The 25,060-nt window shown below is 46.2% G+C and overlaps 1 protein-coding gene across 1 annotated transcript in view; it reads left to right on the top strand.

Moving 5' to 3' along the window:
• The window catches only part of ptprsa (protein tyrosine phosphatase receptor type Sa), an 89,384-nt gene that overhangs the window by 52,378 nt on the left and 11,946 nt on the right, over window positions 1–25,060 (top strand). The window contains exons 7-14 of the mRNA XM_062450624.1: window positions 4,056–4,166; window positions 13,976–14,245; window positions 14,450–15,031; window positions 15,227–15,363; window positions 15,452–15,596; window positions 22,181–22,495; window positions 23,475–23,668; window positions 24,858–24,884. Coding sequence (XP_062306608.1) covers window positions 4,056–4,166; window positions 13,976–14,245; window positions 14,450–15,031; window positions 15,227–15,363; window positions 15,452–15,596; window positions 22,181–22,495; window positions 23,475–23,668; window positions 24,858–24,884 — 1,781 coding nt within the window. The remainder of the gene's footprint in view (window positions 1–4,055; window positions 4,167–13,975; window positions 14,246–14,449; window positions 15,032–15,226; window positions 15,364–15,451; window positions 15,597–22,180; window positions 22,496–23,474; window positions 23,669–24,857; window positions 24,885–25,060) is intronic.

Here is a 25,060-nt window from a genome sequence, read left to right as displayed (position 1 = left end):
CTCGAAAGGACGAGAGGCGCACCGCTCCGCCTTCAGGCCCAGACGAGCGCTGCACAGAGAGGGCCGGGGCCTCGGCCAGCCATCTTGTTGATCGCCTAAACAAATCAATCAGGGCTTGCCAGTGCACGCTAATTGAATTACCCAAATAGGACTGGAGGGGTACACATGGCCAAGCCCGCGCAAGGCGGCGGTGGGGTGGGCAGCCTGTGGCCGCTGGCGCTTTGCAGAATTAATCATCTGTTCCAGGCCCCTTCCCCCTTTGCTGCCTCCCTTCGTCTTTCTTTCTCCCTACCTCTCTCTATCTCTCTCTCTCACCCACTTTTTTTTCCTCTCTCCCTCTTCCACTTCTCTGTTTCTTCCCCCCCTCTCTCTCTCTCTCTCTCCCTCCATCTCTCTCCCTCTCCTCTCTCTCTCTCTCTCTCTCTCTCTCTCTTCTCTCTCTCTCTCTCTCTCTCTCTCTCTCTCTCTCTCTCTCTCTCTCTCTCTCTCTCTCTCTCTCTCTCCTCTCTCTCTCCTTCTCTCTCTCTCTCTCTCTCTCTCTCTCCCACTCTCCAGCGTCCACACCCATGCTGTAATAGCCAGACGTGTGTTTGTACAACTTAGGCCCGGGCAGGCCGTTCATTATCACACCTGGGTGCCTCCAACACTCTCAATCAGAACAGCCTAACTGTGCTGTTAACCAGGGCAGCTGTCATGGGTGACTTTGACGGCCCCCCATCTCCTCCTTCCCTGATGTCGAGGGGGTGTGACGGCGGCAAGGCCAAGTGGATGCTGATTCGTCCATATTAAGGAAACCTAATTGGTTTTCTACTAGATGTCAATGGCTCATGTCCATTGCTTGTGGATAAAATCTCATAGGTTATTTCCGTTTTTTGATAACTAGCCGCAAGGCTTCTCTTTATCTTTGACCTAGAGATTTACAAAGCAAAGGTCACTGGTAGATTCTTGGGAAGTACAGCCTGTCAGCCTTGGCCATGGCAAAGCGGAGTCCACCTCACGTTTCGGGATTGTACTGTTATTGTCGAGGTTGCTGTGCTTCCGATTAGACCTCACAGCTGTAGAGGAAGCGAGGCCTGCCGAGGTTGTCCTTTTCTACCTCGCGTGTTTGCCATTCTGCTAGCGTCGCCGTAAATTGTCGTTTATCTTAAAGACACATGGGGGTTTCTTGATCTGTAAGACCCCATTGTGTGGCCGTGCAAAGCTTTGTTCGCACAGCGACATGCCTTTTGCAAGATAAAGTTGATTTGATTTTTTTCTTGTCTTTTCTCTCGTGTGTTCAAAAACAGCTAAGTAGCGCCAATGGCCATACACACACACGGGCAAAGGCAGGGTGAGAGGAGCGCAATTATGCAAAACATATGGAAAATAGTCATTAAAAACCCAAGAGAAAAGACAGCAAGAGTTGGTTCAGAGGACTTGGAGAGGAGGGGGATATGGGGTGCACAGGATAGGGGGATAGGGTGGGGAGCAAAAGATAAAACTTCAAAGGCATCTTCTTCTTTTTTTAAGCAAGCATGTTAAAAAGCGCTTTAGGTTCTGTTGTCTCAAGTTGGGGACCCTCGGTAACTGTATGGTCACATCGACCGAGTTAGCCCGAGGAAAGAGGAAGGGAAGGACGGACACATTAGCAATTAAAGCACCAGGATCTGAATAGGAATTACGTCCATTGTGTGCAACAATGCAGTCCCATTCTGTGCAAGGAGGCACGAGTCAATCTAATTTACACCACCAAAAAGTGAAAGGTGGAGAATGGGTATGAAGTACAGCGACGGAATGTAAAAGCAGTAATTACTCTGGCCGGATATTTTCAGCTCGACTCTGGGAAGCGATTTGATATAATAAGGAGACTGACGGATTGGGAGGGAGACTTGAAATATAATGAAATAGCGATTTCCCTCCTCTTCCCGTTTGAAGCTCGCCGTGTTCTTTCGCAGCTTCAGTTTCAAAGAAATGGTCGCACACATACGGTGCAGTCAGTCGGGAGTCCGTATCAGCTGGAACAGCCTAACGAGCGGGTACCTTACCTCAGTAGATAAAACGCCCTCACTCACAGTTTCTCCTCAACTCTGTAGCATAATTCACAGGGTCCTCCGGTGACTTCTAATTAGCTCGTAATTAATTTGGGTTGACTGTTTGTTTGTCATCCCCCCTCCCCCCAGTCGGCTGTTTGTGGATCAAACAGAGAGCGTCTCGAGCGCGCTGATGAAGCGTCACCTTCAAATGTCATCATCAGTAATGTTAGGTACACATACTTCATGAACTGAATACAGACTTGAGATTGAGCAGGATTTTTGGGGGGGGGTTCTCAACCCCAATTCTGGGTTTTATTCGCCCTGTGTAATTTATGGGGCATTAAAAAAAATACAGCCTGTCGACGGTGGGTTTCAGAATTCATCTGGGGTGTCTACGCTGCAGAGAGAGTGAGAGACACGGGCAGAGTTTTATGGAAGTCTCTGCCCAGATTCGGACTTCACACGCTCTTTATACACCTGCCTCCCTGCCATCAAACCGTGCGGGCTTCTGAGCTAGTTCCAGACCACCTGCCAAAGTGTTGGAGCCTGCTGCGCCCAGCACACATCAAACAAATCCAAATTCGAAAAAAGCCTGCCTCCCGTGGGTTTGCAGGTAGACGTTGACGTTTGTCATGCCAGACAGGACATCCTATTGGGGCCCAGGTGATCTGAGGCATGTAGGGCAAAGCGACAAACAAATGAAATAGGGAATTCTTCGAGTTTTACACAGCTATTTCACTGTAATACTTTGCGTCGTAGCTAGACTTTGGTGAGAGATACTCACTACCGCATGAACATCGAGGCTGGCCTTCAGCAAATATGTTTTTTTTATACATCTATAGTTGAGGGGACCTTACCAATGCCGTTGACCTCTGGACATTTGCCTGTGAACCCTGTGATAGGGTACAGCTGGGATTTTTGTTGGCAGAGGAGCTAGGTGACAGCAGACGCAAGCGCACAGGCATATTAATGAGCCTCGGCTGAACGTTATCAAGCGCCGAGCGCTCCGTTGACCACGGGACGGGCAATCTGTCCGCGGGCCGCGAGCCAGGCAGGAGCCGTAATGACATCATCACGGAGCAGCCGTCGCCCCGCGGTAACGAGGAGTCGTCTGACACGGGTTCTTTCACCTCTGTCTTTCCTCTCGGCTCTCCTGCTACGTTTGTCTTTCAGACGTGTGCATGGCTCCGCCCTCTCAGATGAGAGCCGGCCATTTCGAATTCTAGAGGTTTCATAGAACTTCACCAGAGCTTCTAATGCACCACAGTGCACATCAATGTTCAAAGTACAAGGCGTGCGTTTCCTCAAACAATTTGTTAATATCTTGCCGTTAATTATTTAATAATATGTAACATAATTATTTATGTTGTGGGACCTCAGTGGGCAAGATTGCTGTCCTAAGCAGTGTTGTTCCTTTAGACATGAACTGATGAACCATATGTCTGGTAATGTTCTTACAGTTTCCCAACCCCCCCTCCCCTTCCACCCTCGTACACACACGTACACACCCTCGTACACACACGCACACACACACTCCTTTGGGGAGTGCAAGACGAAGGTCAACCTGTCAATCTCCATCCATCGACAACATTGCGTCGGTTTCCCACGTCAACATCGTATCCATGGCGTCCATATTGTTTTGCACTCTTGGGTGCTTGAGGAGAAGAAGATGTTCTAACAGGATCCACGTTCAGGAGCAAATTGAACTTGACGTATTCAGTTCAGGCCTATCGTCGTTTTCTTTTTTCCACACTTCTTTTTTTTTCTTCCAACGCATAGTGGAGCAGGAGAGTTGGACAGCGCTTCTCACAGAAGTGTGCATTAGTGTCGGGGAGGTCACAAGCTTGAAATTAAACGCTCCCGGAAAAACTCACGAGGATACTCCTCCATTCAAGAATGTTTTTGACTCCCTCCTGTCACTGTGGAATCACTAATAATCCCCCCCCGCCCCCTCTTTCCCTCTCTCTTTTCTCTCGTCTCTTCTCTTTTCTCTCCTCTCTTTCTCTCTCTCCGTTCTTGTCGTTTGTGGTTGTCTCCCCCCAGGTGCCCTGCAGATCGAGAACAGCGAGGAGACGGACCAGGGGAAGTACGAGTGCGTGGCGTCGAACGTGGAAGGCGTCCGCTACTCCTCCCCTGCTAACCTTTACGTGCGAGGTAGGGTGCAACAAGGCCCGGATCGCAGCCAATCAGACGCTTTTCTAATCAAATGTCAGCCCCAGTGCTTTTAAGTACGAAGGAGAATGAAAAAAAAAAGAACGATCTTAACCCATGTCTGCCTTGTATCCTAATGGTGATCGATGAGGAACCTTTGCTAAACTAACGATAAAGGGCTGACGTATTTAATTACTGTGGCATTGATACCAGTGTTGTCCTCACATTCATGTGTATTTAATATCCAATGAAGGTGAAGAGTGTGACCTCCAGCCAAACAACTAACCCTCTTCTTGGTGTCTTTCAATCCCTGTATTTCTATTTCTGAGCGCCATGCTCTCCAATCACCCCCCAAAAAGTACTAACTTCTTTCTTGTGCCATTACCTTGACAGTTAAGATATTAGGCAATAGTTCATTATTGTTATTATTCCAAACGTAAAGTCAATACAATAAATTGAAAACTTTAATTAGCAAATAATCCTTATATAACCGATGGACCCCTAAATGAATTGTTGAGGAATTGTTTCTTGATTAGATTTTCAGGCACAGGAATGTAACGGTAAGTCTGATTTTGATTGAGTGACAAGGTTTCGTGCCAACCAATCAAAATATCTTACGTTTTCTCCAGATTGTGAAAAAAAGGTTTGAACTCGGGTCAATTGAAAACATTTTTAGTAGTGTTCTTCTTGGTCAATGCTTTGTGAGGAACATAAAGCTATGGTTTCAACATCCTAAGAAATGTCTTCAAAGCCTCTAGTGTAGTCATTTCAGTGGTAAGTTCTGAAATTGTGAACATATAAATAATAGTCTGGCGGAACATTTCATTTGAGTGAAATAGGCAATGAAGAAGAATGTTACTCCTTACTGCTAACATTAAATGACAATGTATCCCTAGTGAGGTAACTTTAATAAATCGAGGCAGATGCATTTTAGACATGTATTATTTATTTTGTGCATATTAAAAAAGATGCCTCATATCTGCTCAGTTTGTTCCCACTGCTGTGTACCAAATAACTTTGTTCCCGATAAATTATTTAACGCTCTTACATTATAAAATGGGTCATGGAGATGCCTTTTCATTATTATCGTTCGAGTCATTCCTTTAGAAGAAGTTGCTTGCTAGTGAAGTGAAAGATTCAAATTTTACAGCATTAGCATAGACACCCACTTGAGGAGCAAAGTGCTATCTCTGTCTTTGTTGTGCTTTGGCACTGTAAATCAAGAATACACCCCTATTACTCTTGTCCTGTGTGGCTGTAGATTTTACCCATAGCAGGCATGTATTTGAGGAGTTACATGTAATAGTACATAATCATCCAGACAGAGTATATGATCACTTAATATTTGAGATAAAATACCTCAAGTTACTGAATATTCAACGGCACATGTTATGCCTTGATTGTGTTAATTGTCTCTTTATGGTTTAATTTGTCAATTGATTATGATATTTGATGTTGACTATGTTTCGTTCACAAAGCAAATTACACTTGAAATTAGCAGCTACTGTACACCATATGTATCAAAAAGGGTTGAGTACAATTTTGTTAGTGTGCTGTTCACCTGAACATGACTTGAAGTGAATAGACAAAAGTCATCATCATTCTAGTTCACAACAATCAACTTGGAGATAGTCTTGAACGGTAGCTGCTAATTTCAGCTCAAACTGTGTCTTTTGATTGTTTTCTTTTTTTCTTTTATACCTATCATTAGTTTTCTTTATTTTCTCTTTAATTTGTTTCCTTCTTGAACGAAAGCAAATTCGGCCACCATGGGATCTCTTTGGGTGGCTAAGGAGCTTGTGAATTTTGATAATGATGATGCGCTTGATTTGACTCCAGTGGCAGCCCACATTTTCTAACAAGCAACAGCGCAGCCACTGGGGTGAATCTGAATGTTCTGGGTCACAGTTTATATTAAGGGGGTGAGGGGGGGGGGGGGGGCAGGCAATATTCTTAAAGACGGATGTCACTGATAGCAGAGACAAGAGAGCAGTAGAAAAATGGAAAAAAAAGAGAAATGTAGCTGCAGCTAAACACCTTGAGGTGGCCTTTTTTACTCTCTCTGTGTTTCCCCTATTTTTCTCTTCTCCTCATGTCATTGTGTTCTGCATCAACCCCTTTACATCCCTCAGAGCTTCGAGAAGGTTGGTGTGTTTTTTCTTTTTTACTTTTTTTACCCACATTTACAACAAAAAAAACAACATGTTGAAAATTCTAGATATACTTACCTATTGCAAAGTTCGCTTCATGACTAATTTGAAGAAATCCTGAACGAGTAATCCAAACTGCTAAATAATTATTAAGGACAATTTTATTTTTATTCAAAAGAAGAAATGATGAAAGCAAGCCCGATTAGCTCGGGTTTTGTTTATTTTCAGTTTGCATTGTGGGGCCTTTTCTCGTATGCATCCTTTGGTATTGCTGCTGCACTGAACGCTTTCTTGCACATGTTGTCATGGAAACCTCGCACTTTGAAATATCAAGGCCTGATGCATGATGGGAGAATGTAACAGCGCTTGCATGCCTGAACAAAACTCTTTTGGCTGTCGTCGTTTCTTTCTGCATTTCTCGTGTGTTTTTGTTTGATTCTCTTCCTTCTGTTATCCCACCAGTTTTTACCTGATAGAAACTTTAGTTGGCTTCTCTTATTAGTTTGTACTTCTGTGTCGTGGTTTTGGTGCTGTGTGTAGTTTTCTTTTGGTTTTGAAACATTCTAGAACTTTTTCTTTCATAGTCTGTTTGTTCGTAGTGGTTCATTTATTTGTTTCCTTCTCAGTAATACTGCTAATTTATGAGTCCCAGTATGAATGCTAAATGACATCATATATGTGTATACAGCCAGTGTTCCTGTCATCTTGTTCAAAACTAAAAACACCTGATTGGGCTAGACCTGGTTCAGTGGTGATTCTGCACAGTTAAATTTGAAGGCCTTTTTGCCAGGGCCACATGGATCAATCGCTAGAATAATGAATCCTACATTATATTTTCAGAGGTGCTATGGTGGTAATTATGTTCGAAAGGAAGTCAACCAGACAATATCCCTTTGTTGACTGACAGCTGCTGGTCCCAGACCAGTTGACAAGACTCAGGCAAACTCAGAATTATAATTCACTCATTCTATTTCGGGGTTGAAATAGATTTTCTATTTGATGCAGAGGGCGTGATGAATACACTCAAATTGGACAGAAACAAATACACACCAGTTTGACTTTGGATGTGTTTGTTATAATCCCCTTCTAACAGAGAGCAGAGGATGCCAAATTAATTGCACACCGATGCAGGCACCATTCATTTGGTTCTAAATTGGGTGTCTGCAACCAGCTTCCCCTATCAACGTACCAAATGTTTTAGGGCTTATGTTTTACGAGCGCTATGCACTGGATTTTGCTAGGCAAATATTAAGCTGAATCCAAGCCAGTTCTGTATTAAATCTCATGTCACTGACTGCAGTAAACTTGCCTGTAAATGGTACCGCTCTGGAGCGCTTCTGAATACATTACATAGATTTTGGGTGGGAGCCGGTGGTCAGGAAAGAGAATGGCATTGAGTTCAACAAGTTTGTTCGATCAGGCCTTTCACTCATCCAGGCAGAAGAGATAGCAGACTTCAATACGGACTCCCCCGATCTGTCTCTTTTGAGAGCTGGAGCGAGGGTGTGTGTGTGTGTGTGTGTGTGTGTGTGCGCGCGTCCACGCACGTGCGAACGTGCGCGCGCCTGCGTGTGTGTCGCTCCGCAAGCTCCCATGGAGGTCCCTCTAGCGCCACAAAAGCATGTTAAGTATTAAAAGGAACACAGTACCCCCCCCCCCGACTGCAACAGAAAAGAAGCCTTAATAATTGACGCACTCTGCGGGTAGTGGCCCTCCCTGCCGGGGATACGCGCCCATGTGGGCAGCGCAAGATGGCCGCCTGTAAGAGACACAGGGTCACCCTTCTGCCTGTTCCCCCGCCAATGCAGAAGGAGAGCATCAATAATGAAACGCATCTCCTCTGCTGTCTCGGAAGCACATTCAAGGGAGTTTATTAGCTCTTGAGTTTGTTGCATGCGCCCACATCTCTTTTTTTTTGGCCTCTGCTGAGCTCTTTTGGAACATCTCGCTCAGGTCTCCATGAAACCGAATAGGAAAGTTCGTACTCCGAACATATGTGGCCGCCGTTGGTCTCCTTCTCTTCCCAGTCTCTCTTTTCACGAAACCGAGGCGCTGTTTCCTTATTCTCTCCAGAACGTCTCCCTTCTTACCGCTTTGTGAAGACGGTTCATTAGACGTCGTTTATATAATCATCCCCTTTTTTTGGGCCTCACTCATCTCAGACACAAATGAAAGGGTTGGCTGGTCCCTCAGTACCTAGCACCAATTAGAGATAAAAAGAAACTCTATTAGCAATTGTAACAACAGAACTCTTGAATACCGCTGGGTCGATATCCTCTCATTGTTGCTTAACAATAGATGTCTCAATCCATGGCATGATCCCACTGAAGGAAATTGAAGTGAGCCCAAATGACATCGAATAATACAACCGGTTGGGTGTAATTTGAGTTTTATATATCTGACCTACAGGACATACGTGTCCATATAAATCTATGTAACCGGTGTGTAGTTTAGCGTAAACAAATAGAACTATCTCTTTTGTCAATGATGCAGGAAGACTGTGCTGTGAAAAGTGCATGTGAACGTGAATGTTTACCTTCGTCTGCAAGAATGCCGGCCTGGTTTTGAATGTGCTTGCATGTCCTGCTGTGCATTTGTTTGTCACATTGGGAAAGAAAGCTAGATTACACCTTATTTTCTCACTGGCCAAAGTGGAATACATCCATTTCTATCCAATGTTTGTTTGAAGGAGTCCCGATCCCTGAATCCCTGTAGTGTCGTGCTATCGAAATTCACATCTGGATTTAATCTGGCGCAAAACATATGACCTCTACAAATCTGACTGATTGTATTCAGTGCCAAACTGACCGCGGTGAACGAAAATACCTAGAATATTATTTGGCTGCTTGTCTTTAAGATATAGAACTACAGACGTGATACTCCCCCGAATCCCTGGAATCCACTGTTTGCTGTTATTAGATACCCTGCCAGGATTCCTGTCAGTTTCCTTTAAGTAATAATTTCCATTTTGATGAGCCACCCATAGCGTCTGTTTTGCATTATGGCAGCCCGGGTGTGTTAATACGGGCGACACCTGTGGTTTGTATGTAAATGCCCAGGGCCTCGTTCGGTAAGTGTAACTAAAGGATCTCGCTGGCGTGCCTGTGTCCTCAGGCAGCAAGAGGGTGTAATCTCAGCTTCAAGGTGAACCTAAAGGCTGCACATTATTTTGGCTTTCCCCTTCATTTTGGGGCAGGGACGAAACCGCCTCACCAAAATGGCCGATAATGTTCGCCTTTTCCGACCTCTGGATTGGGCACAGTCCGCCCTCCACGACAGCGGGCCCCCACTTAGGCTAGCAGCGTGCTTTGGCGTTCTCTCTCGGCGGCTTCTCGCCTCGGCCACTGTCAAGTTGTCTTCCTCTCCACATTGGGGCTCGAAACAGGATGTCTGCTTTGCGACCAGTCCAAACAAGTCCAAACAAGTCTATTTCCCCGCACTCATGTGCTTATGCGTGGGGCCGGTCGGGCTCCTGGTCTTTGTGAATGAGGAGCATGTCCATGCAATTGGGATTCATTCGTGCTTCGGCTGGGTTTTGCATTCGAAAAAGGGTAGGATCTCCGAGGAGGAGCCGCACACCACATCAAACACCCGTGTCAGCTCGCGGAGGTCACGAGGCACATGGTAAAGCCCAGCTCTCAGCGCTGCCCTTTCCTCATCTCACACCTCGCTACGTCTCCACATAATGTGGGCTAGGATGAGTCATCGACACTGGATACAAATGTTGACAGTCCGTAGCATACATCTTAGGATTTCTCTACTCGGCTGGAACGCAACGGCATGCCGGCTAACCTTGAACTAATGATGTTGTGCTCAAAATGAACTGCTGGAGACAGAAGGAGCCAGTGTGTACTGTCTGGAGTTCTAAGTCCATTAATACTTGTTTTCTTATGATTAATAATCTGTGGAAACCATTTTAGTTGGATCCCAAAATAAAAAAATATAACAATAATGGCTTATAGGTAGAGTAGAGGTGTCGGAAGTTGAAAGGTGAAATTTTCCTCATTCACTCGACCACCAAAGCTCCTGGTTCATTGGCTTACCCTTGCCCCAGGGAGAGAATAGCATCTTCAAAAATGAAAATGGACATTTTGAATTCCGGCCCCCTCAGAATGTTTTGGATTTGCTTCCAAAGGGAACATCTTTTCCAAAGACAAGGGCTTTTATTTACAGGTTACTGTTCAGTCGTCTTTCAAACGTGTCCCCTTAAAAGCCCACTCCCCCGGTGAGCAGAGCTACCTGCTGCTACGATGCTCTTATGACGTGATGTGCTTTTTGAAGTTGAATTTTTTTTTCCAATGTGTGCGTGACCTGCAAATGCTAGATTGTCAATGAAAAGCATGCTGGGATGGATTGGGGTGACACTTTGGGACTGGATTTGGTTCTGGTTGCGAGACCTGAGATGATGGAGGCGTTCCTGACTATATGTCACACGTGCCACAGTCACACCCGTGCATGTCTGTGTGAAGAATGGGCCACCTTTTCACCTTTGTTATTCAGTAGGCACTTTACAGAGGAGCGATTGTAATTGAATAATCGTCTCTTAACCCAAGTATGACACAAAAAAAAGATGTATATATTTTGCAAAGCTAAAATAATTGCTGCCACAAGTGCTATGATGCCAGACATGAAAAGAAAGTCTATTTTCAGACCAAGCCCTGCTTCTCTTATGAGTACAGATATGGTCGAATCTTAGATCCATTTTCATAATTGGATAGTCAATTGTGATTCTGTGTAATTGTAATGGTAGCTATACTTACAAAGCCCTTGTGAAAATGCCACCTGGTTTTATTTCGACAAATAGGAGCCAATGTGCCAAGTTATTTTCGTCTATGCCTTAGATTCAGGTTCTTTTCCTCTCTTTTTTAGACTGCACTGCACATAGCTTTAGTGTTGTGTCAAAGCTGCCTAGGTAATGCTCCTATATATGGAACAGACCATTAGCCATCATGGAATGTGACATTAGTGTGACATTAGACATTAGAATAAACCACTTGAACTTGAAGGACAGGTCGCTACATACACTTAGTAACAGTAATGGACATTACCTGTGAATTATAGGACTTTCAAAAGGTTCTCTATGTTAGAAGAGCACTAATGTTTAGATTATGGGATGACCCAAGAAGGTCACCATCAAACGTTCATCCCAATCGGAAACAAGCCATGTTCCGAAGCCATGTTTCGAATCATTCCTAACAGCGTTAGGAATGATTTTACACCTACTGCCAAAATATCGGTTGTGTGACCAACCCAATTCCATTGGATGTGCAACGGTTGCTTAAGTCCACACAGTAGTGTAGGTTATCATCTCTTAGATATCTTTTTGAAGTGGAAGACATATTTATTGATGAATATCTTCCTGGTAGAAAACTGGTCAAGGTTATCCCCACACAACGAGCGAATGAATCCCATTTGAATGGACACAGATTGTTTTGGAATGTTGTTTCCACTGCATCCAGCCCCCATTCCCCCCTCTTCCCCTCTTGAATGCAGTGCCCCCCCCCACACACACACACACACTCCCCCCCGCTTTTGTCCACAATAAAGTTAGGGGCTGGAGGGGTTTAGTTCTGAGTTCGAAGCCCCGGTGTGTGAGACCAACGGAAAAATACCCACTTTGAGCCAAGTTTTTATTGAGTTTTCGGTCAGAATCACAGTCTCCTTACTCTATCCCACCTCCGCCCCCCTCCCTTCCCCTCCCTTCCCCCCCCCCCCCTCCCTCTGCGTACAGTGCGTTTTCGTACCCCATTCGTGTATGTCTGTTCGTCTGTCCGTCTGTCTCTTCAGTCAGTCTGCTGTCTTGATGCTTGGGCCTGCTCTGTCCTCCTGCCTTGTGTCCCGTCCTCAGGTCCTTTGTCTCTGTGCTCCCAGTCTGTCTGTCTGCCTGTCTCTCTGTCTGTCTGTCAGACTGTCTGTCTGTCTCTAAGTCAGCCCTTACGTTTCGTTCATCATTTTTGACTTCTCTGCCCTCCTCTCCTACTCTCGTTATTGATCTATTTTGCATGACCTCCATGAACACCACAGACGGCGGCCACCCGCTTTCAGTCTGATCTTTCGCGCACACACGCACACCCAGACACATATACAAAGGTTCCTTCCCGCACGCACGCACACGCGCAAGAACACACACGCACACACACGCTATATCCACATCCTCGACATCAACTCTTTCTTCCATTCAAACTCCTGTGCCTCTTCTATCCTAACCTTTCATGTTGCCTCTCTTCACCTCTACCTACTGTCGGTCTGATTCTGTTTCTTGACTTATTTTCCTACTTGTGATAGTTACTCTGGCTACAACTACTACTGCTACCTCTCTATGTACTCCTCTAGACACACTACCTGTTAGCTCTATACTTATTTTGTGTTGCCTCAGCCGGGACAGCGATGCGACAATGTGCCGCTGTCACATTTGGTCACATTGGCTGGAGGACAAAAAAAAACAACAAAAAAAAAGCTTACACAGCATTGAAGTGGGTTACCCCCCCTCCCTCCTCCCACCCTCCCCTCCTTTCTCTGTATCTCTCTATTCCTCTAGTGCTCTACCCCCTGTATCTTATATTTCTCTTTTCCTCTCCAATCGTCTTTGTCTGGGCATGCTAGCGACCCTACTACTCTTCTACTCCTCTATGCATTTTTATCTCAATTTTATATCTGGTTTTGTTATCATTTACTCCTTAATTTACTTCAGTCTCTTATGCATGCTGTCTGTGAAACTGATAGCTGCATCTATCAATGGAACCTTGTCAGATCTTTAAAAAGCTTTGTCCAGTGGATCTACCCTAAACCACAAAAATCTGATTAAAGTTTCTCATCTTTAGCCCTATCTGTTAAGAACTGTTATGTTTCGTATTCAGGATGCACGAGGTGTCCCTGAATATATAACCATAGCTTATTATGGGAGACCAGAGAGGAACATTACATTTACATTTAGTCATTTAGCGGACGCTCTTATCCAGAGCGACTTACAGTGAGTACAGGGACATTCCCCCCTGAGGCAAGTAGCGTGAAGTGCCTTGCCCAAGGACACAACGTCATTTTTCACGGCCGGGAATCGAACCAGCAACCTGAATAATAGCCCGTTTCCCTAACCGCTCAGCCACCCGACCCCCAACATTAAGATGGCCAAGTCCCCTATACTTGCCATGCCATGGGTCAACCCTTTAATAGCCAGCCACAGTGTGAGTGGTCGAGAGGACAGCAAGGTTCCTTATTCCGTGTGGCTTTATGTGGCAACAGGATCACATGGCCTCTGTCTTACTCTCACACACTCCACAGGCATCGTCGACAATTCTGCAAAGTTCAATTCCAAAAGATGAGAAACTTGTAATAGATTTTCGTGTCTTTATTTGTGCTGTGATGGGTCAAATTTTGGTCAATGGAACCTTGTTGCTATGAATCATTGCTTTAATGTCAATCTATATTGTTGTTGGATCAGTTCTGTTAGTTTAGTTCCTTCTCATTATTTGTCTTCTTTACATTTTGTGTAAAAAAACAACAGAGAACATTTTGTTGAGTTTGCCCTGTTGGTCCTCTTTGTAGATCTTAGGAATGCCGTTGGAAAGGGTCCATTTTCATCGGCCTGTCTTGTTACCTCTCTCTTTCTCTTTTTGGAATCCCCTCCTCTCCCCTCATCCTTCCCTCACACCCTCCCCCTCCCAGTTCGGCGCGTGCCCCCCCGCTTCTCCATTCCACCGACAAGTCACGAGATCATGCCCGGGGGCAGTGTGAACATTACCTGCGTCGCCGTCGGGTCGCCCATGCCCTACGTCAAATGGATGCTCAACTCGGAGGACCTGACGCCCGAAGACGAGATGCCGGTCGGGAGGAACGTTCTGGAACTGAACAGCGTGCGGGAGTCGGCCAACTACACCTGCGTGGCCATGAGCAGCCTGGGCATTATTGAGTCCGTGGCGCAGATCACCGTCAAGTGTAAGAACGGGTTTGAGGGTCGTCCAACTGTCAACACTAGTCTCTACTGTTAGACTTATTAGCTTCCTTAGCTTCAATGTGACTTCATTTTCTCCTTTGTACACTGCTTTGTCATTACATCAAACCAATCCATAAAAAGTAGTTGGGCTGTTATTTGTCCCTTCCCAACTAACCTCTTCCTCCCTTTCCCCTGAATCGTCACAGCCCTACCAAAGCCCCCGGGCACTCCCATGGTAACGGAGACCACGGCCACCAGCGTCACCATCACCTGGGACTCCGGCAACCCTGACCCTGTTAGTCACTACATCATCCAGTACCGCGCCAAGACCTCCGACAGCAAGTTCGAGACCATGGACAGCATCACCACCACGCGCTACAGCATCGGGGGCCTCTACCCCAACACCGAGTACGAGATCCGCGTCTCGGCATTCAACACCATCGGCCAGGGTCCCCCCAGCGAGCCGGTGGAGACCCGAACCGGGGAACAAGCCCCGGCCAGCCCGCCTCGAAACATACAGGCCCGGATCATATCCCCGAACACCATGATGGTGCGCTGGGACGAGCCTGAAGAGCCCAACGGCCAGATCAAAGGGTACAGGGTGTACTACAGCATGGACGACGCCCAGCCTATGAGCCTGTGGCAGATCCACAACGTCCAGGACAGCATCATCACCACCGTCCAGAGCCTGGTGGCCTCGGAGACCTACACCATCAAAGTGCTGGCCTTTACCTCCGTGGGCGACGGGCCCTTCTCGGACCCCATCCATGTCAAAGTGCTGATCGGAGGTCAGGATCCAGGGTTCCAATTCCTTCCTCCCTAGCAAACCACTTTTGAGTTCCCTCTGGGCGCATGAACGGAGTAGATACTCTATTGCACAGTTTGGGGGGGGGGGGGGGGGGGGGGACGACATCCCTTGTGTATCTTCCATGCTGACTGTGTTGTTTACCGATTTGGTTTGTGTTTGGAATGTGTTTTCGTAGTCCCGGGACAGCCCAACAAGTTCATGGTGGGCGCTGTGTCCGACACGAGCATAGAGCTCACTTGGGAACCCGCCCACGAGAAGGAGGGCATCATCAACTACGAACTCCGCTACAAAGAGGGCAGTTTTGGAAGTCAGGTAAGAGCTCATCGTTTGAACCCCCCCCCCCCCCCCTCTTTGGGATTAAGGAATCCTGGCGTCAAGTGTTCCTCCTCGTCCCTTTCAGATCACCAAAACGTTCGGGCCATCCTCCTCCTACGTGGCGGAGGGTCTCCGCGCCAACACAGAGTACTTCTTCTCACTGGCCGCCATTTCCAACAAAGGCATCGGAGCCTTTACCAACGATATAAGTCAGAAGACCCTGCAAGCCAGTATGTAGCCTTTTTTTTCTCCTCTCCTCTGTTTGCGATGTGGGCGGGCATGTGGGGATTCTACATGAGTCAACAATATGTCCATGCATTTTGTGAACCTTTGCCCAGAGCAGATGTTTTTTGAGGACGTGAACTTTCTGTCTGGCTCCCGGCTATCTTCATGGACTTGAAGAAAGGTTATTCTATTCTTGCCTCAATGTCAGTGTTATTATCCTTTTTGAACTGTGAATGTGTTTTTCTTTGGACATACTCAAGGTTTAAACGCTGATTCGTTCGATGGGTTCAACTTTAATTAATCCTACACTCTTGAAAATGTGACCTCCGTTTTGTAGGTGATTAATGTATATTTTTTCCCAGAGACCTCAAGGTGGAAACAATTTATTGTTGGATGTTTGCTTCATGAACTGTGACATTTACTTGATGCACTGTGTAAAGAGTCTAGAGAATAGGGATTCAGTTCAAGGTTCAAAGGGCTCTGAGTATTGTTAGTTGGTTGTGGTTTTTAACTGCTCTCTTACCTTTTTCATTTCTCTTGCTAACCGCACATTGTATGACAAAGCTTATACACTGTCAAACAAGCCAGTCCTGTAAGGACAGACAAGCACAGCTGTTTCTTTCGTTTTTCTCTCACTTTTGTTCATATTTGATTTCCTTTTGTCTACAGCAAGTGCACCTTCTTCCACGTGACTGAGACACAAAAAATGTCATTTATCTCCTGACTGCCACGGTTTTCTGCAGAACGTCATGAAGTTCCTTAAGAACTTAATCTAAATAGTATCAGGGTGGGTGTAAGAGTCAGAGGATAGACAGCCAAACCCTACAATCAACAATCAACCCAATTGTCCTCACAACACTGCTCTGCAGATTCATTCCGGCAGATCAACACTGAAGGGGACTGTGTATTTCTCTAAAAATGGCAGGAACACATCTAAATTATTCAAACCCTCCCATCTATAAATAGTTCCACGCCGGTGACATCATGCCACAGTTAGTGGAGAAAAGAGTGGATGCTGAAGTCTTGACTAATCGATTATTCCGTACTGGATCTAGACTATTGAACTGACAGGTTATTCAACTTACACCTCAGGGTATACTAACCAATCAAAGCTTTGGAGTTTTACAGGAAGATTGTTGGCTTTATGTTTTAATATATATAGATTTATCAGTATTATGTGCGGATGATGATAGTTTCTGTTCACGTATGCATGCTTTGGAGTAAAACGACACAAGAAAATGAATTAGCTGACTAATACACATTCTCCTGTAAACTATTGGGTGATTCGACACAGATTGTTGCTAATAAACCTTCACACAGTTACAGTATCGACCCGGGAGAAATATCCATATCACGCTGTTGTCCTTTGACAGATTATCGGGGTGTACATTAAGAGAAATTTGGCCGTAGGAAAACCATGGCAGTAGGGGGAGACTTTCTTTAACACATTTTCTGTTTCTACCAGTGCAACTTGTTGGCCTTATCCCCTCCTCTGGGAGGCGGGGCTTTGGGATAACCACTTCACCCTTTTTTGTTTGTTAGTGATGGTTGTGAGCTACACAAGAAAGTGCAACGTCACTGATGGGGGGAACCAGTTGCATGCAATACTCCCTCCCATCCACAAGGGGAGCTGTTGAAATTCTACCGCTGCATCCTTGGTCTGTGGTCACACCAGGCATGACTCCAATTCTTTACAGTGTGTCCATCCAACTTCCCCCATCTTGTCTCTGCGTCTCCGAGTGTGTGTGCACATCTCCGCCTGTCCATGTGTGTGAATCCCTGACCTCTTGTCTTGCATTGTTTTCGGGAACGGTAAGCTGCAAGCAAATTTGGATCGGACGCACTCCTCTCTTTCGCTATCCCTCCATTCCTATTACTCTCCCTCTTTCTGTCACTTGTTCCCACTCAATGGGAACAAAAGCTCTCCTTGGAATGGCTTGACATCACCTGACTATGTTTCCTTCCTCCTGTTTTCGTTGATTCAAGTTGAGGATTTTTTTCTTTTTTGGTTACATTCCTTTCCTGTTCGCTTACTGGTTTTCAGAAACGTACATTACATAAAGAGAAATGTTGGCCCCAGTTCCCCAAACCACAATAAGTTAGTCGTAGGATTGCAAAACCCCTTATTCACTGCACCAAAACAGTGTCAAGATTATGTGTGACCCGAGGCTTATTTCAGCTGTCTGCCGGAGGTGAGGGCATCTTCATTTAAACTTCCTGGGTTCCTCTGAGACGGTTTTGAGTAGGAGTCCTGGCTTCCTAGCCAATGGCTGCTGCTGTTGACTGTTCCACCATAAGCCCCCACCTCAGGCAGACGCTAGAAATAGTTGAGAAGTCCGGAAGGTTCCAGACTCAAACAAAACCGAACCCTTTCAACAACGCACAACATACACCAAAACAATACTTGATTACATGATCTAATGGATGCCTCGGAGGTAAGTGTTTGTCTTGGCACAGGGGACTCCAGTCTGTCGTTGCCACTAGCAACAACCTCGCCGCGACTTTACTCAATCTACACTCTTCCATTTCATCCTACGGAGAATTCCCAGAGGGGCTTAGGGGAAGGAAATAATAATCGATTTCCTACAGTCAGTCAAGATTAAACATTTATAAACATGCCTGTGGTTTGACCATGTCTACTGTACATGGAATAGCAGCTATTCCAGGCATTTCAGTGAGCCAGTAAAGCACCTTCTGACATGGGAATCATAGGTCAGTCTGTCCAAGCAGAGCTAATCAACGCATGCAGTTCCATCCTTGAACCCAGGCTTACTTGGAAGCTACCGCAGTAATGTACTTTGTGCAGAAGACGTATGACCACAGCCCTAGTTCCCTGGTCCTTGAATATCCATCCCTTTCCCACAGCTAAGAAACCAATTACCTTGGTGGGGCACTAGACACTGTCATTATAAACACACACCTCATTGGAGCGCCATGAGATTGCCCCGCCATATGCACACACACTTAGCATATCCTAAAGTATAATGAGATGAGGAAGTCTTGTTTACCAGCGACTGGACTTGGCCAGCTGCTCACGCACTCAGACGTATGTGAACTAATGATATGCCAGGAACAGGCCATCACAACGACTGGATACCCAAAAGAAACCACAGGCTGTTTTCCGCCTGCAATGGAGACCTCGCGTTGGCCTCGCGTCGCTCGACGGACTGGACCCCCTTTGCCAACGGACGTAGTGAAACGAAAGACAGCCTTCTTGTTTATTTTCTTCCTTTCTGTCTAGTATCTTTGTGAGAAATGTCTTCAGCATTAAAGTATGGTCAGGCAATGCGGCGTAACCAGGGGCTTTTGTCATGGGGACCATACTGCCAGTAAGAACCAGTAAGAGACCCACAGCCAAGGAGTTCGGGTTCTGATTCTTCATTTAGACCCGAGCCGATGTGCTGTCGAATTCCGATCCATCGTTCCAAGCTGCTCAGTTTAGGAGCAATCCCAGCTGGCTTGAGAGAAGATCCCTCGCTCTCTTGGCTAGAGGCTGCGTAGCTACGAGTTCTCTGGACGTACTGACAGCAGTGGCCCCCATTCAGAAGCAAGGCCCGTGCGTTGCGTCGCCCTAGTCGGCCCAGGTCGAGACACGTTTACCAGACACCGTTCAGTCGCGGCCGCGGAAGGGTCCACACAAAGAGAGCTGGGATCTCCCATCATCCCACCTGACTGTTGCCCAGGTGAGAGGCTGGGTAATGGGGGCAGGAAGGAGCCCAGGGTGTTGTTACGGGGGACATCCGTGGAGGGATTGCAGGCCCCGGGGCTGGCAGATAAGAATCCCATTTCATAGCGTCGGAATTCATTTCACACTTTGCCGATGAGCCACAGGCCAGACCTCTGGATTGTCAGGCTTTGTTACACATTTAGATTATACCTTAGAGCTGCCAGGAGCCAGTCAAGTGCTATCTCTCAAATTAAAGTGGCAGATTCCAAATCCCCCCGTATTTAGCAAAACAAGCAGTTTAGCCGCCCACTTACTGTAATTGCTGGCGGTTTTCAGATGAATTGGAATATTTGTACTAGCACCAGCACAGCCATTTGGCATGAAGGCGGATTAATCCTTAATAATGACAAATTCCGTTTCCGACATTTGACATTGATGGGGGAAATAAAACACTGCGCACACATGTAATTACGCTCCCCGAATGAATGGAGTCGTCGCTGAGAACTGGGGTCGTCGATGTCAAAACACCGACTCCGGGAACAGAACAACGGCTTGTAGTGGGCCTGTCTATCTGGCCATATTGAAGCGCAAAGAACCATCGGTGGTGGTGGATGAAAAGGTTTAAGTTTGGGTACGCATAATAACCTACTTAAAATCAGTTGTCAAAATCTCCTCAGACATGACTAATTATTTGTCAGATCAAATTTAATTTGTGCAATTCTTTCTGAGTGACTTCAAAAGTCCCTCTTTAACCAAGGCAGCACTCAAGTTTCCCTCTCTTGTTACCGCTACAGTTCCAGCATCCATAATCCTAGCATTGGAGTTTATAGGGTATCAAGCTTACCAAAGCTGTGCCCCAGCCTGCGCTAAATCTTATCTGGTGTGAGGAGGTCTGTCTGGTGTGATTGCTCGGCCCCTGTCAGATTCCATTCGTATTTTGCCACTGAAGATTGAGAACTGAGCTATCACTCGTGACGCAGGGAGTTTGCAAATACAATATGAGTGGAGGAAAGAAGCTGAAAGGCACAAATCCGGTAAGACCGAAAGTAAATAAGCCCATTGGACACAGGGAAGGCCGTGAACTGTGGCTTTGGTCTTCTCCTATTTGTGCCTGAACAGTCAGTCTGTTGATACTTTATTTTTATTTTTTAAGAGTCAAAGAATACAAGTTTTCCATTCCATGTATTGCTGCTTTTACTCCTTTAGTGCTTAGGAATTGTCACTACAAAGTCAACCTGACACATACAGTGCAGTAGGTATGAAGCCATGAAATGGGATTCTCAGAAGAAAAGGTTTTGGTATAAGTCCTAATAGCTTGGGAAGTAGACTTTTGGGTGTAGGGGTCCCCGATATCCTCCTTCTCTCAGTTTTGTGGACCCTTTGGCCAATGTTTAAAGATTATATTACAGTCGTGGCTACAGCATTGAGCCAACTCTCTCCCTCCTAGTGACCCGATGAGGCAATCTCAATGGCCACATTTTAAAACGCATCAACAAATGCACAAAACATCGGTGTTTTGGAGGGAAAGTGTTGAAGCTCACTGACTCAGAGCAAGCAAAGCTCTGCAGTTAGGTGCTGGTGGTAAGAAAGTCTTAAAAAGTTAGTATTTGTGGAAGCCAGGTACGTATCATGCAGACAGTACTGTTGTTGTCGTTTTTTGGTTTCGTTTTTGTGGCTTTTTCTACGTTTAATGGTCTTAATTTTCGTTTACGCTTAATTGCCTGTTTTTCCTGTTTTGTTTGGAGACCCTGATGTTTTCTTTCTTTCGAATCACTCAGCTTTACCCCAAAAAATCATTTTCCACTACCCTGGTTCAATTTATGTTTTGTTCTTCAGCTTTTGTTTTGGAATGAAAAAAAAAAATCACATTGTATGTTGTTTGTTCCTGTGGGCTTAATTTCCATGTTGTTCCCTGGGTTTCTCTGTGGAATGCTTTGCACTATGATTTATTTTCGCTTTACCTTACTTCAGCACTATTATCGATATATAATAATTTAATAATGAATGGGGCGTGTCAAAAGATGGAGGGACTTAACTTGCATAAAGGAGTATTGGCAGGGAACTTCAGTTGAATAGAAAAAGTCATGTGTCCTTTTATCCGTAAAATACCCAAATACGGCTGAAGAGGAGTGAAACGTTTTATCACTCCTTGCACACTCACTCGACAAGCCCCAGGCGTGAAAGCTCTGTGCAGATTAAAAAAGAGGCTTTTATTTTGATTTAGAAGTTCACAGATGTGTAGTTTTCAATATGTTTTGGAAGAGCACTCTATGACAAAAACCCAGCTAATGTGTAAAATGGCTTTTATACAATTGGAAATTGGAAAGACCCACTCGGCTACTTTGCTCAGCCCCTACACGGAGAAATAGAGCACCTCTCTTAGACGGGAGAGCCGAATGGGTGAAAGAAATAGGTCCTGACTCTGTCATCCTTTAATCGATAGTGAGAGTGTACCGAGAGAGAGTACAGGCCTGGGCAGGTTCAAATCAGATAGGACTTGTGGTATCTCACAAAAGGCTTGACAACTGACACAGACAGACCATGTGGTGTAACAGACCACTGTAACTGGAGAAGGTGCCCTGTGAGGCAAGTCCTTTAAAATGTAGCCATTTAGTAGTCGCGCACGTCCATTTTGCTTCATTATTATGGACCTCAGTGTCGTCTTTTACTCCTTTTAAGTTTGCCTGATGGGTCTTTTAATTTTGGTGTAATTTTGCCTTTTCCTTTTGAGTTTCCTTTCAACTTTCTTTTCCCTCTGAGTTGGGTTGAGTTCCTTTTTTCATTTGATCTCTTCCCATCTTTTTGTTTTTTGTTTTTCAACCCCCCTTCTTCCCCCTTCCTCCCTCCCTTCCTTCCCTCCCATCCTCCTCCTCCCTACCCCCCCCCCCCCCCCCCCCACACACCCTCCTCCCTCCTGACCAGAGCCCTCCGCCCCCCCTCAAGACATTAAGTGCGGCGGCTCCAGCTCCACCACCCTGCTGGTAAGTTGGCGCCCCCCGCCTGTGGAGAGCCAGAACGGCGCCCTGGCGGGGTACTCGGTAGGCTACCAGGTGGTGGGCCCGGCGGAGGCCAGCGGAGGGGAGCCCATGGAGGAGCCGGCTGTGCCCCCGTCAGAGAACAAGGTGACGCTGCAGAGGCTGGAGAAGTGGACCCAGTACCGGGTCACCGTGGCAGCCTTCACCGAGGTCGGCCCCGGCCCGGAGAGCGAGCCCATCGTCTGCCGCACAGACGAGGATGGTACTTAACCCGTCTTCAACTTCTGGATCATTCCGGATACATTTTGGGGGGGATAATTGTTTTTTTTAGGGCGTTTCTGTTTTTATTTCGGACGTGATGAGTGACAGGGAATGCGGAGAGAGGGGGGGGGGGGGAGGATATGCAGGAAATGACCCAGGCTGTATTCATACCCCGGTCCCTGTGATAAGGCTTTAGTCTACAAGATAATTTAACTAGTGAGCCTTTTCTAGATAATGGCTTGGAGTCACAAGAAGTCTTAAATCTGGGGACCTCTGTGCCTGCTTGCCTCTAGACTTTAGCTGAAAAGACCCTAACCTTTCTAGCTATGATGTAATTGTACATCAGAGAAAAGGCCTAGGTGCCCAAATTGGCTCAACCTTTTGACTCAAATCAGGAAAGTGTGACATGTTGACCACCCGTGGACGAGAGGACCCTCGGGAAATCTAGCACCACTCTTAAAACATTGCCACCCACCCAACATTTATTGTAACCGACAAATCCGCCATCGCGCCTTTACCACAGCGCTACAGCGGTAAGGTGTAGTTATGAGTCGGAAACACTTTAGGGCGATGGGTCTGACTCTAAGTCACGCTGCCGCCGTTTCACTGACAGGAGGCCGACAGTAGCCCTGATAGAGCTCCTTCCCCCACAATCCACCACTGGAAGCCTCCAAATGGAAGGCTTTTAATAACGCCAGCGAGGGCGTCGTCTGTCTCGGAAGGGCAGCGGCCCAGTAAAAAGGCGTGAGGCGCCAAGGCCTCACATAAAGCCTTTTCATTACGCCTGAAAGACGGGGGCTTGAACTACAGAGACAGCGAGACACACACACAGCAGACGCCTATATTGGAGAGGGGGGGAAGGGAGGTTATCTGTGTGTGCGCGCGCAAGTGTGTGTGTGCGCGCGCGCGCTCTGACGTGTTGCTGGCGTGAGCATCTAAAAGTTTGTTCTGGTTTTTGTCTGGTTTTTCTTTACCCACAGTTCCCGGGGCTCCTCCGCGGCGTGTGGAGGTGGAGGTCCTCAACTCCACGGCGCTCAAGGTCATGTGGCGCTCCCTGCTGCCGGGGCGCCAACACGGCCAGATCCGTGGCTACCAGGTGCACTACGTGCGCGTGGAGAACGGGGAATCGCGCGGCCTGCCCCTCATCAAGGACGTGATGCTGGCCGACGCCCAGGTACGCCGCCCTCCCATTGGTCCACCGGTCGGTGACACTTACAGAACCAGCCCAATGACAGTAAAAGGAATGGAATGACAGTGAAAGACTGTCCTAAATAAACTGGAATAGATGAACAGATGTCGGAACAGAATAGATGAAAACACACAGTTGTAGCACATTTTAAAAAATACTTTCAAACATGATAGAATAAAATCTGGCCAGTTCTATTGGGAAAGTCTCCACCCATTGTCTCTGCTGGCTGCATATGGCTGAAAGTGCAACAAATAAATGTTCTATGTATAGTCTTTCTATATTTCCAGTATTTCTATATATCTACATTTTCACATGGTTCTGCAGTATTATTTTCCTTTGCCCATGATGAAACCTGCAATCAAACCAACACAATATCCTTCTTTAACTTTGTTTTGCTACAGGTCTCATAAACCCCCTTCAAAGCAACCCCAAATGTTTATTCCTTCAAAAGTCTGATTGTAGGGCTTTATCTAGCTCAGGAAACTCTGCACAAAATGGCTGATTATAGTATTTTGGAAAAACAAAATTGTTATGGAAGCATAGCAGGGGAAAAATGAGTCTCTTCCTGAAAGCTAGAATTATAAATGGAGCCAGTGCAATAGACAGATTTTTAGATAGCCTCCATCGACACCAAAATGGAGAGCCAAAATGGATGTTCCTTTTATGAGCACATATTATGAACCAGTGAATTGCAGCCTGGAACAAATGGAACAACCAAATGGATAAAGAGTAAAAAGGGATCTGAACCGCAAGAAAAGGCTGTCCATTCCTCTCGTCAAAATAGTCAGATTTGATTTTTTTGCTCAATGCCATGCCTTTGCGGCCCTATCAAGTCCTGTGACATTACCGAAGGGCGGGCGATCTTTTGACATTGTTTACGTCCTATAACACATGTTGAACCGTCGAACGTCGTGTCTGTTCTAAAGGGACATTCCTCCCCCGCCTACATCTCCTTCCACTCTCTCTCCCTGAACGTGGCCAATATCCTCCCTCTCTCGTTCCCCGACCTGCGCAGTGTGACCTACTTCAGACGTGTGTGTGTGCGCTCTCTACGACCTCTCGACCCTCCTCTTAGTCTCTCTTACGCTCTCGTTTCTTCCCTCTCTTCTTCTCTTTCACACCCCCCAAAAATTGCTTTCTCTCTCCTGCACTCTCCACTATGGGGGGGGGTTAGTGGGAAACGGACGATACCGCTGAATATGTGAGTATGGAGTCGCACACCAGTATGGAGTGCTTGGTTTTGTTGGGAAATGAAAGCACAGGGTATTGCATCACCCCAGCCCGTACTCTGATGCGGGGAATACTTTACTTAGATCACTCTTATCGAATAAGCTTTGATATTTCATATCTCTATTTCAATCCTGCATAGATGAATAT

Source organism: Osmerus eperlanus, chromosome 24 (genome assembly GCF_963692335.1).
Source record: "Osmerus eperlanus chromosome 24, fOsmEpe2.1, whole genome shotgun sequence".
In the NCBI taxonomy this organism is placed as follows: domain Eukaryota; kingdom Metazoa; phylum Chordata; class Actinopteri; order Osmeriformes; family Osmeridae; genus Osmerus; species Osmerus eperlanus.
The sequence above is the reverse complement of the archived record's forward strand: the minus strand, read 5'-3'. Positions and strand labels throughout refer to the sequence as shown.